Source organism: Protopterus annectens, chromosome 12.part0 (assembly GCF_019279795.1).
Source record: "Protopterus annectens isolate FY-2018-M chromosome 12.part0, PAN1.0, whole genome shotgun sequence".
Taxonomy (NCBI): domain Eukaryota; kingdom Metazoa; phylum Chordata; order Ceratodontiformes; family Protopteridae; genus Protopterus; species Protopterus annectens.
In genome coordinates, this window is record NC_056746.1 from 224708687 (window position 1) to 224721914 (window position 13228).

The 13228-nt window shown below is 43.4% G+C and overlaps 1 protein-coding gene across 1 annotated transcript in view; it reads left to right on the plus strand.

Annotated features, from left to right (window-relative positions):
- The window catches only part of LOC122816471, a gene marked incomplete in the record, with an annotated part of 540921 nt that overhangs the window by 361859 nt on the left and 165834 nt on the right, over positions 1 to 13228 (plus strand). The window contains 1 exon segment of the mRNA XM_044089292.1: positions 1459 to 1681. Within this exon segment, the coding sequence (XP_043945227.1) occupies positions 1459 to 1681 (223 nt within the window).

A 13228-nucleotide genomic window follows, 5' to 3' on the forward strand; every position in this document is an offset into this window, starting at 1 on the left:
AGACAACGGATGCTCTCTTCCCCTGTTTGATGCATGCTATCATGTCTCAAGTCTTCCAATCAAAAGTTTGTATTCTAGCAAATGGAAAAGGTTTGTATATGGGACTGTGCTGAACGACATTGGCCCTTTTCAGCCCCAGTTCATGAAATCCTCAAATTCTTGGCATTCCTTTGAGAGAGGCTCCACTATTAAAGATGAACTAGCAGCTATCTCCAACGTCTATATTGGTTTCAAAGACTCTTCTGTGGCCTCTCTCAAACTCTGCAAGTCCTTCTTAAGAGGTACACTTCTGTTAAGACCTTCCTACAAAGACCCTACTCCACCATGGGACCTCAACTTGGTATTACAAGCAGTCACTCAACAACCGTTTGAACCTGCCCACACTTGTGATATTAAGTTCCTTTCCTGGAAGACTATTCTGTTAGTCGTACTCTCTTCTGTCTGAAGAATTTCAGAGATTCAAGCTATATCATCTAAACCTCCATATTTAGCCTTTCATAAGGATAGGGTTTCACTCAAAACTAACCCTTCATTCCTTCCAAACGTGGTCTCCGAGAACAACTTGAATGTATTCATTTGCCCATTTTCTTACATTCTTTGGATGTACATAGTTACATTTTTACTTACACAGGACAAAAGATTTAAGAAAATCAGAACAGCTTTTTCTCTCCTTTTCACATACTAAATTGTGGCAAGCTGTATTCAGTCACTTTAGCAAAATGTCTGGGTAGCTGCATTTCCTTCACATATTCCATATCTGGTGCTACTCTTCCAAGAACCCCAAAGGCTCATTCCACAAGGGCTCTAGCTACATCAGCTGTTTTTCAGGCTAGAGCATCCATGCACGACATATGCACAGCAGCAACATGGGCTAACCCCCATACCTTTATTAGTCATTACAAGTTGGATCTGGTCTCCAGGGGTAGAGCATCATTTGACTCAAGGGTGCTTAGGAATGTCCTTCCTTAGTTTGCCCAGGAAATAAGGTAGCTGGGGACTCTGTCACATCCACTGAGGATAACATGAAAATTGACAACTTCAGATAAACAAGCTATTACTCACTATAACGTTCCATCTGACTCAACTCCCCACCCTACATCCTCCTATCTAATTCTTTTGGAAGAACAGTTGATTTCTACCTCATCTCAGTCTGGCTGATTATTTTTAATGTTGTTTGATCCAGACATGGTTGCCATTGGAATGTAACCTCTTTCTTTCCTTTTCTTCTGCTGCTGTTTCTGTCAGCAAACTTGATCTGAGGGAGTGAACCCATTGCATTATGGGTAGAAGGGGAAGCTTGAGAGTTTTTGGCTGCCATGAGCTTTAGCAAGCGTTCAACTATTCCGAGGTATCAGAACCAAACCCATCCGTTGAGGATACATGAAAATAAACAGCTCAGATGGCACATTATGGTGAGTACATAACTTCTTTTTATAACTTGTTTGTTTTTCTTTTAAGTTGATCAGATGTTCCCTGTGAATGCTACATATCCTGTCCTGAGGCGTGGTCCTTTTGCTGTTGCTTTGTATCGTGGAAATGCTAGCAACTTCCCATCAGGAGCATCTGTTACAGCCACTGCCCTGATTGATGCTGTGGTTTATACAACTGAGGGGGACCCAGACAAAGAACTTCTGAAGATTCTGATTCCGGAGGATAGGATGACCTTTGTTCAAAATGAAAGGTAAACAAAAAAAAAAAAAAAAAAAACATTCAGAAACAAGAAAAAAGTTACTCTTAAAAATTGCCTAGACATAGTATGTAAGGTAAATGAGAGAAACTACTCGCATGATTATATTTCTAAATTTGAGATCATTATCTGTTGTTCTGTTGTAAAAGTATTAGTCATTCAAGTTCCCAGTATACCGTATCAATTTTAAAATTGTATTTTGGTGGTCTTTACAGATCATTCTTTGTTTCATTCATTTTAAGGTTGTATTTAGACTGAGTGCCACATGACTGCTGTTGTAGAAAACGAGTTCACATTGTTCACATGCTTAACTTTCATAGAGTGAAACCAAGCACAAAAGTCCAAAACTAGTAAAATTGTTGGATGAAGCACACCAGGATCCACAAAAATATAATTTGAGTGCTTTCGTCTTTTTAAATAAAAAAAAATCAGAATAAACATAAAAAGATGAAAGCGCTCAGTAAATTATATTTGTGGATCCTGGTGTGCTTCATCTAACTTTCATTGAGTGTTATCTTTCTAGGAACAGGCTTTCACAGTATGGTTATTGCTGATTTTCTAGTGAGGTAAAATTATTTTATACATCTTTATAGGTTCATAGGTTGGTATTAGACTATCGACCCTAGGGCCTATACAAGCCTAGCCATAACAATTCCCTGGCCATTTCTTCCCACACTATTTACTTCCCTGGACCCCTGTCTAGCAGGGTGACTGACGTGATCCCCGGGGTGAATTTCCTTTCTCCCATCCAATCATCAAGGTTCCTTTTGAAGAGGGCCAAAGAGGCGCTGTGCTTGACATGTATGGGCAGTCTGTTCCAGAGTCTGGGGAGTCTCTGGGTCAGGAACCTATCCCTCCAGCATGTTTTGTTTGTTGTGATGACAAGGTTTAGATCCTTGGAGCATGTGGCTCTGAGGGACTCTAATTTCTTTGTGTAGCATGTCCAACAGCTCTGGGTTTGACATGGGCCTTGTATGTTAAGCAGAGATTGCCTCTGAGTAGACTATATGCAACAGAGTATAGCTGGAGTTTAAGGTGGTCAGCGTAGGGCATCTATATTAGGCCTGTGTTTCTTTTAGTGAGGAATTTCTGCAGCGTTTCCAGTTGTTGCAGATGTCTTGAGCGGTACATACCAAATGGGGCATTGTGTTCTATAATGGGTCTAATGAGGGATGAGTATAGTGGGACAATGACCTTTTTTCGGGATGAAAAGCCCTTAGTGATGAGGTGCGACATATATGGAAGGATTTCCTGACTGTTGTGGCATTGTGGTTATTGAAGCTGAGACCACTGTCCACCTGTGTCCCTAAGTCTCTTATCACACTTCCGGTGTTTAGTGTACTGCCACCTATGTGGTAATTCACTGGTATATGTTTTTTTCCCAAAGGGGATAACTGTACATTTCTTGGCATTGAGCTTGAGCCCATGGCTGTGGCACCAAGCATCTGTTTCTGTAAGGCCCTTTTGTAGAGTATCCACATCATTTGGGGATTCAGAAATGGCTCCCAGTTTGCAGTCATCTGTGAACTTTGTTAGCCAGAGTCCCTTAGTGTTGGCATGTACTTCAGAAAAGTAGATTCCAAACAAGAGCGGTCCCAGGACTGAACCTTGAGGTACTCCACTTGTCATTTGTGTGGAGCTGGATTTGGAGTCTGCTACTTTTACAGTGTGGGCTCTGTCAGTAAGACAGTTGGCAACCCATCGAGTGACGTAGGGATTAATGCCCAGCTTAGTAAGTTTATTTATGATTCCAGAGTGGGGTGGTGGTGTCAAAGGCCTTGGCGAGGTCCAGATAGGCTGTGTGGACTGCCTTACCCTCGTCCACGGCTCTGGAGACTGATTTGAAGAAGTTAATCAGGCTCAGGAGACGAGATCGGCCCTTCACGAACCCAAACTGGGTGGGGTCCAGTGTTTGAAGGTTGCCAATGTCTTTGTTTATAAGTTCCATGATATGTTCCATGGCCTTGCAGATCAGGCTAGTCAGACTGATGGGGTGGTAGTTCCCAGGATCCAAGGTGGAATCCCCCCCTTGTGGAGTGGGATAACTGTAGCTGTGTGCCACTCAGTGGGCACAGAGCCTGAGGTGAGGCTATGATTAAACATGACACTTAGGTGAGGTGCCAGTTCATTTTGTAGTTCATGTAGTACACAGCCTGGGATGTCATCTGGTCTTATGGATGCTGTATTCTTAGCTTTGGAGAGTGTGTTTTTACCTGTGTGGCTGTTATTACCGGAATTCAGCAATCTTCTGGTATTGAGATGGGCTGTTTAGGGAGTGTGGGGGGGGGGTGAAGGTGGCACTGAATTGATCTGCCAGGATATTGGCAATATACTTGTGATCAGTATATTTAATGCCATTCTGTTGTAGCTCAGAGCAGATCTGAGCATTGCCATTTAGATTCTTGATATAGTTATAGAATGCCTTGTGGATGTCTTTGGAATCTTTGGCAATTTTATTTTCGTAACTAGCTTTGGAGGATTTTGAGGGATCTCAGCTTCTTGCTGAGGCTGGTAAGGGAGTTTTTTGCATCCTAGGTTCATAGGTTCATAGGTTCATACTAGGCTATCTGCCCAAGGGCATTTATAAGCCTAGCCCAGAGTTTTGTGGCTTTCGCCACCCCTTTAGTTTGAAGGATACTATGCCCATTATTTTGCTGTGCCTCTGTCAAGCAGTGACACTGAGGTAATCCCTGGGGTATACCTGCGATCTCCCATCCATTGGTCAAGATTTCTCTTGAACAAAGCCAGCGAGGTGCTCTGCCTCACATGTACCGGGATTTTGTTCCACAGCATAGGGAGTCTCTGGGTGATGAATCTGTCCCTCCAGCACGTCCTATTAATAACAGTGTTAAGGTTCAAGTCTCTTGCCCTTGTAGTTCTGATGGATTTAGATTTTTTGAGGTGAAGCATGTTCATCAATTCCGGGTTGGACATGGCCTTGTATGTCAGGCACAGGTCACCTCAGAGCAGACTGTAAATGACTGAATAGAGCTGGAGTTCCTTCAGTCGGGCAGCATAAGACATATTTTTGAGACCCTTTATCCTTTTGGTGAGGAACTTTTGGGGCCTTTCCAATTGCTGCAGGTGTCTGGTCAGATACATTCCGAATGGGGCATTGTACTCAATCATTGGTCTGATGAGTGATGAGTACAGGGGAACGATGACCTCCCTTGATCTAGATGTGAATCCCTTCATGATCAGGTGGGCAATGTAGAAGGTCTTCCTAACTACTTTGGCAACGTGAGTGTCAAACGAAAGGTTACTGTCAACCTGGGTACCCAGATCCCTGATAACCTCTTCTGTGCTTAGTGGATTGCCACCTATATGGTAGCTAGGGGTAACCTTGTTTTTCCCGAAGGGTATGACTATGCATTTTTTGGCGTTTAACTTTAGGCCATGGCTCTGGCACCAGTTATCCGTTTCTATAAGACCCTTCTGAAGGATATCTGTGTCAGATGTGTTCTCGACTATGGCGCCCAGTTTGCAGTCATCTGCAAACTTTGTCAGCCATAACCCTCCTGTGTTTGCTTGTACTTCTGAAAAGTAGATGCCGAAAAAGAGTGGTCCCAGGACTGAGCCCTGTGGGACACCACTTGTGACAGGCTTTGAGTCTGACATGGTGCCAGCAACTCTGACCCTGTGGGTTCTGTCACTTAGCCAGTTTGCAACCCATCTTGTGACGTATGGGTTTACATTTAAGCTGGTGAGTTTTTCAATGATACCTGAGTGGGGTATTGTCGAAAGCCTTTGCCAGGTCGAGGTAGGCTGTGTGGACTGCCTTGACCTCATCAATGGCCTTGGTGACGGTTTCTAAAAAGTCCACCAAGTTTAAAAGGCATGATCTGCTTTTGACAAAGCCAAACTGGGTTGGATCCAATGTCTGCAAGTCCCCTATGTCTTTATTTGAGTTCCATTATGATCCTCTCCATGGCTTTGCAGATCAGGCTTGTCAAGCTGATGGGACGGTAATTTCCAGGGTCGGTGGAGGCACCGCCTTTGTGAAGTGGGACCACAGTTGCCGTACACCACTCCTTGGGTACGTATCCTGAGGTGAGGCTAAGATTAAACAGCTGCCCTAACTGCGGGTTTAATTCCTCATTGAGTTCGTGGAGCACACAACCGGGGACACCATCTGGTCCCATGGATGCTGTGTTTTTCGCCTTGGAGAGAGCAGTTCTCACCTGAGCGTTAGAGATGTTTGGGGGGCTACAATCCTCTGGTATAGATATCTCTCCTTTTGGGGGGGAGAAGTTTGCACTGAACCTGTCAGCCAGTATGTTGGCAATGTCTGTAGGTTCAGTGATTTTTACATCATTTTGAACTAATTCTGAGCATATCTGGGAGTTTCCTCACAGGTTTCTAACATAGCTAAAAAAGACCTTATGATTGTCTTTTGAGTCCTTAGCGACTTTTCTCTCAAAATTTGCCTTGGATGATTTTATGAGAGATCTTAGTTTTTTACTTATAATGATCAAAGGTGTCTACCCTTTTAAGGATTTTGCTCTATCTTGTAGTAGCTTCCTCCTTTTGTTGTAGAGCTTGTTTATGGCTGGGGTCCACCAGACTGGACGCTTGCCTTTGGTACAAAGAGTCTTTGTTTTGTTTGGGATTGCCTGATCCATGCAGTCCTGTAGGTGCTGGTAGAAGGCATTTGTAAGTGATTCAGCGGCTTGAGTAATGGTTTCCAGGCTCGGGGCCTTGAAAGAGACCACACTAGTCTTTAGAAGTGTGAAGTCGGCTTTTGAGAAGTTCTTCACTGTGGTCTTTTTATCTCGGTGGGGCGGGATGTGTACTTTCCTGTGAGATTAGTTTATGATCTGATCTCACCAGTGAGGGGTATACTTCCGGTGTTGAACATTGTGACCCCATGTTCGTGATGATGAGATCTAGTATGTTTTCTCCTCTTGTGGGGATGGTGACTAGTTGTTCCATGGCATTTGAGTTTATGAACTCTAGGAACCTTTGGGCTAGAGTGTTGGGGCTTGAGTAGTGATCCCAGTCTATATTCGGGTAGTTGAAGTCACCTAGTATGATGGTGTTTGGAGATACATTTATCCCCTCCAGTGTTTTCAGGAAAGCTATGTGAGGTTCCTGAGTTTGAGAGGGTGGCCTGTAACATGCTACAAATTGCAGAGCAGTCTTGCCTATGGTTAATTGCACCTGGATGGTCTCCGATGCATCATGCATTGCCACCAACCTTGAGGTGTGGGTGTCCTTGATGAATATGGACACCCCCCCTCCTTTCTTGGTGTTGTCCGGATTTTGGGGCCGGAACGCATGATATGAGGTAAAACCTGATAGTGCCGGGGTGCTCTCAGGAGCCTTGAACCAGGTTTCAGTCACAGCACAGACATCAATGTTCTCCATACTGAGAAGGGCTTCGAGTGTGTGCATCTTGAGGTTGAGACTTCTGGCATTGAGCAGCATTACCCTTAGTTTTTTTCCCTTTTTGTGTTCTAGGGTGGTAGGTTTAGAAATTGAGCCTTGCCTAAAAAAGGCACTATGGGGTGGCAAGAGCCTTTGCCAATATCCGGAAGCCCAGGGGTGACAGGTGCAAGCCGTCCCTTGCGAAGCAGCATGGCTTGTCCAGCATGTCATCCCAGGCAGACAGACATTGGATCCCCTTTGAATGACACCAGAGTTTAAGCCAATTATTAAAGCTGATCATCTTGTCTCTGTATTGTGGCATCATTCTTGGTGAAGGTAGGATACTGCTCAAGGTCAGGGTCATACCTGCCTGGGCTACATAATCAGAGAGCTCCTCTGTCTCTTTTCATGTAGTCCAGGGAGGTACGTCTCAGGTCGTTCACACCAGCATGGACAATGACTGAGTCATACTTGTACCTGCTGTTGAGTGCTTGCGTTATGTGGTGGATTCTAGTGCCCGACAGGCAGCTTACTGTGACTTTCGCCTTACTCAATCTGGTGAGCGGGACGTCAGTGTGTCTGACTATGGAGTCACCAATGACGAGTGTGTCTGGCATTGTGTTTGGCCTTAAGGGCTGTGACTGTTTGGCACACTGACTATGTGGTCTATGTGTTGCATGTGTTGTGTCCTGAGGTGGCGGCAGTTTGGGTGTCTGTTTTGGTAGATTTTTGATCAGAGCCTCAGAGTATGTCTTTGTGTGTTTGTGTATGATTTGAAGTTGTGATAGTACTATGTGAGACTGGGTTTGTGGTGTGTGTGGTTACTTTCTCCTCCTGTCTGGTCTTGCCAGTCCTATGTTGAGAGAGCTCAGCCTCCAGTTTGGCTATATATTTGCATCTCTCGCATGTATTTGTGTTTTGTGGGAGAAGGAGAGGGTTGTCTGTGTACATGAGGCAATTGTAACATTGCCTCAATATTCCCAGATTCACCAGCTGAGCAGGAGAGGACACTAGCAACTGATCCCTCGACATGCTAGAAGGAATAGAGAAAAACTTTAAAAGACTCCAGGGGATGTGGGTGATCGAAAATGGGTTTTAGGCTGGTGGGGTACTATGTATAATAAAAGTGCTATATCAAAGTAAAAAAATACTTTAAGAGCAAGTGCTAGGCTTTACAGATAGAGAATAGTCTACTTAGGAATCAAGTAGAGCTGAAATTTTAGATATAGAATACGCTGGTTTGATCAGCAGTACAGTTCAAGGAAGGCTGTTTTAAGGGAAAATTTGAAGAGTGGACTTTAGGTAGCCCGAATAGTTTAACCTTGATTAACCGCCGCTGCTCTTGTGTGCTCCTGTGGCAACTCGGTGCTAAAGTGTGCTTTATAGCAGGGGGCTGGAAAAGACAGGAAATGACCCAAAATGGCCAATAAACTACAAGTTACTGCCTTAAACCACTGCTCTGAGGACAAACAGGCAGCTCAGTACTCCCCACTCTCACTGGTGAGTAAAGAAACTTCCCCCTGACCAAACAAGGAAAATGGATAAACACAGGAACCAAGACAAAGCCCAGGGATCAGCAAAATCTGATCACTGGAACAAACTATTAGGAAAGTATGGAAAACAAGAGTATTTTTTTTGTTTTTTTTCAAGTTTTTTTTTCAGACAGAAAATACAATAAATTCTGTGTTTTTCCTCTTTTCTGCAACAGTTTCTTCCTTCTGTTGTAAAGTTTGTTTATGGCAGGGGACCACCAGATTGGCTTCCTTTTTTTATAGGAGAGAATCTTGGTTCTATTTTCATGCATGAGAGGATGTGCTTGTACACTGCTTAGTGTAGGATTCAGCAGTCGAACTTTCAGTTCCCGTCTGCATGGGTGTCATGAAGTTTGTCACTTCTGACTTGAGTAGCATGAAGTTGGCTTTGGAGAAGTTTTTTATGGAGGTTTCCTTACTGGGGGGTGGGGGTGGGATGTGGATGTTAAGGATGATTAGCTTATGGTCAGACCTGACCAATGAGGGATTGACCATAGGTGTGGAGCATAGATTTCCCATGTTGGTAATGACCAGGTCTAGGATATTGGAGCCCCTGGTGGGACTATGGACTAGTTGATCCAGGGCATTGGAATTTATGAATTCCAAGAACTGTTGGGCAAAGGTGTTGGTACACAAGTAGTTTTCCCAGTTAATGGCACAGTAGTTGAAATCACCCAGTATTGGGGTATTTGGTTGTATCTTAATATTTTCCAGTATGTTTAGAAAGGTGTAGTGAGAATCTTGGGGCGTGGTGGGGGATCTGTAGCAAGCTACAGTTTGGATTGCAGTCTTACCTAGTGTTAGTTGCACCTGGAGAATTTTAGGCTCATTGTGTTGGGCAGCTAGCCTGGTAGTGTGAATATCCTTGGTGAATATGGACACTCCACCACTTTTAGTGTTTCTGTCCTGGTTTGGTGGCCGAAAAGTGTGGTAAGAGTTGTAGCCTGGTATTGCAGGGTTGCTGTCTGGAGCCTTGAACCAGGTCTCAGTTACTGCACAGATATCAATGTTTTCCATTTTCAAGAGTGCCTCGAGAGAGTGCATTTTGAGGTTTAGACTTCTAGCATTGAGTAGCATTACCTTCAGAATTTGCATGCTTGTACTGGTTACGGTGGTGGGTTTTCCCTTTGAACTTTTCCTGTAAAAGGCACTGTAGGGGTGGCTAGAGCCTTTGTCAGTAACCTGAATCCCAGGGGTGACAGGTGCAGACCATCTCTGGCAAAGCATCATAGTCTGTCGATCATGTCAGCCCAGGCAGACAGATACTGGATCCCCTTTGAATGACACCAGAAGCTTAGCCAATTGTTGAAGTCATTTTGTCCTTATATTGTGGTATCATCATCGGTATCCAAAGTCTCGAGTGTTGGGGAGTCTGACAGTTGCTGTTTTTGGATTGTGGTGTGGCTGTTTCTACAACTTATTATTATCATTCTGGGCATAGGCAGGATGCTACTCAGGGCTAGGGTCATGCCTGCTTGGGCGACATGATCCGAGAGCTCTTCCATGTCTCTTTTTATGTAGTCCAGGGAGATAAGTCTCAAGTCATTCACTCCAACATGGACAATGACGAGTCATATTTGTACTTGTGGAGTGACTTGAGTGCATGCGTTATGTGGCGTATCCTGGCACCCGGCAGGTAGCCGACTGTAATCTCCTTGTTCAGCTTGGTGAGTGGAACATCAGTGTGCCTGACTATAGAGTCACCCATGCCTAAAGTGTTAGGTACATTGTCTTGCCTTAGGGGCTGTTGCTGGGTGGCGCACTGGTGTCGTGAGCTATGTGGCACTTTGGTTGTGACTGGTGTTTGTTTGCGTTTCAGGTTTGGAGGTCCTTGTTGCTTGGGCAGGTTACAGTTAAGGGCCTCCACATATGTGGATTTAATGTTGCTATGTGTGGGTTTTGGTGATGTGGGTTTAGAAGGGCTATGTGTTGCTTAAGGTGTAGTGCGGGTGTTAAACTTCTCTTGACTGTCTAGCACAATCTTGGTTAGTTTGGTTATGTAAGTGCATCTCTCGCAGGTTGTAGTGTTGAGTGGTAGGAGGAGAGGGTTGCCTGTGTACATGAGGCAATTGCTGCATTATCCCACTATGCCCAGATTCACAAGGTGGACAGGAGATATTACTGGAAGCTGACCCTTTGACATCCCTGGTTTGGTGCCTTTTTTGTAAAGTATAGGAGCTGTTTTTCCCTTGCCTTAACTAGGTACTTTGCAATTGTAGTCTGTTTAGTGCCTATGATTAATTTCTCCTTATTAACCAGGAGAGTTGAGTGCTTGTATCAGTTTAAGGTTTCCTAGTGCTTTCCAGCAGGTACTAGAGCAAGTGCTAGTCACAGGGATGCTTAAAGGTAAGATGAAAAAAAAAAAGTTTTATCCAAAACACTGCAGTGTGCACTAGATAAGTTAGATGTGAAACTAGGTAACTTAGTTTTACCTGTCTAAAGAGAAGTTTTAGTGGAGAGTCACTATTTTTAAAACAGCAAGCTTTTCTTTGAAGCTCTTGAATTACCTAGCTATGACTTCTAAAAATAGTTACCATTGTGACATGCAGATTCTTTTGTTCTATGTGCACTTGATGTTTTGTGTACCTCAGGCTATTTCATAATGTCTGCTCGTGCCTTGTTTGCAGGTAATTTAATAGTGCCAGTAGGTATAGCTGTAAGAAGTCCTTTGAGAGTATTGTATGGCAGGACATTATTAGTATTTGGGGATTGCTACATTACCACCCTCATTTCCACTGAGGAAGAAATGTTAATGGTAAACATTATGGTATTGAAGTGGCTGAAAAACATTGGAAACATGAGCCACAAAGCATCATAGAAAATGAAGTTTGCATCACATGGGATCATCTATTACCAACAGTTCAAAAGATAGATGCTAGAAAACCAGATGTAGTGGTCCAAGAAAAGACAAAAGTAACATTGATCATAGAAATTGCAACACCCAGTGACTACAGTGTCCTGCGCACAGAGAGAGACTGTCACAAAATGTCCGGATATGCAAGCAGAAACGAGAGCAATGTGGAAGAAAGATACCCAGATAGTTATAATAGTAGTAGGAACAATGGGTCTTATAAAAAGAGTCTGCAATCATATTTAGATATGCTACCAATACATGTAACTCCTTACGAATTACAGGAGGAGTCATTACTCTGCACATTGCTGGTACTGTGAAGAGCACTTTTGGATGACATCAGAGAGTGAAACAATATTAATTTCATGAACTTTAATCGTAGTTTGACTTGGGAATGGGGTCAATTCCCGTCATGCTATTAGAAACCCAACAGATTTGGAGAAATTAAAAAAAGAAGAAAGGACGTGTAGGTTGTGAGATGTGCACTAAAAGGATCACTACACACAGCTTAGAGAATGTGGGTAGGATCATCCTTGTTCCTAGTTGCTCTGTATGTCTAGGATACCAACATCCCTAGTTGTGGTTCAGCTGGACCCACTGTCAGTTTCTACATATCCTTTTCCCACCTTGGTGTTGGGCAAAAGAATTACGCAGAGGATATGATAATGGAGATTTTTTTTTCCAGTGCCTGAGATGCTGTTTTCCTCTCTGGAGTCTCCTCTTTAGGGTGACTACTAGGGCTGGTCCCTGTGCGGCCTTGTTCCACTAACTGTTTAGACTGTGAGTGCCTTTGAATCCATTAGAAGACCTGCTTGCAGAGATCCAGCATCTCTGTGGCTCCTTTCACATTCTGCAGATGTTACTGAGGCACAGTGTGCTGCTTTCTGGCCTTAGCAACCCCAGTGATGGTAGCCATATGCTGCGTGTGGCAAATCAGCACCCCAGATATGGAGCACATTGACGTTTGATACTCTGATATTCCCTCCATTGCCAGCACAGACATTGATGTACTTTGGTGGACATCAGAGTCAGCTATCCATTTTACAGTGATCTCAGACTTAAGTTGCCAACATCAGTACATAATCATCTTAATTACTATGTTTATAATTTACTGGGATAATCCTGCCAGACAAGACCTATTTTCAGAGTGCACATAGGGAAAAAGAAAAGGAAATAGTTGTAGAATGCATTACTGATATTCCATGAGAGAGTACTAAAATCACTCACTACAGAAGTAATCAGATAGCACAATATACCTATAAACATCAATATGGCAATACTTTTTGAAGAGCAGTGTAGAAAACATCATAGAATGCTAACAGGTGCAACCTAGCATGCTAACAAGACCAAAGGACAGTCACAGTAAGAATTTGATTTTAGTTTTAGAATTTTGTTCCACTTGTTTAATCATGTTTTAACGAGGGATGATTTGTTAACCTAAAAAGGGTAATGATTTCCAGAACTTGGAGCACTGATGTGAAGCTATTAAATGGATGGTAATCCTTGCCTATCTTATATGAAGTAGTCACATATCTGTACAAGTTGGTCCTACATAGCTTAAGCATGGATTGATTTGATCCTGTCCTTTTATCAGATTCTGCTTTCTGTAAGATCAGGCCTTCATGTTACTCATAGGTTCTCACCCCAGAAAATTCCATTATGAGGCCAAACTGCAGTTCAGGGCTCTCACTTTTTTTTATTCCATCTGCTGCATCCAAGTCTGCACTTCCCTTAAAGCCAGCTCCTTTAAAAGAGTGGTGTTCTAGATGGAATTTTCGCTCCAGGCCCAAG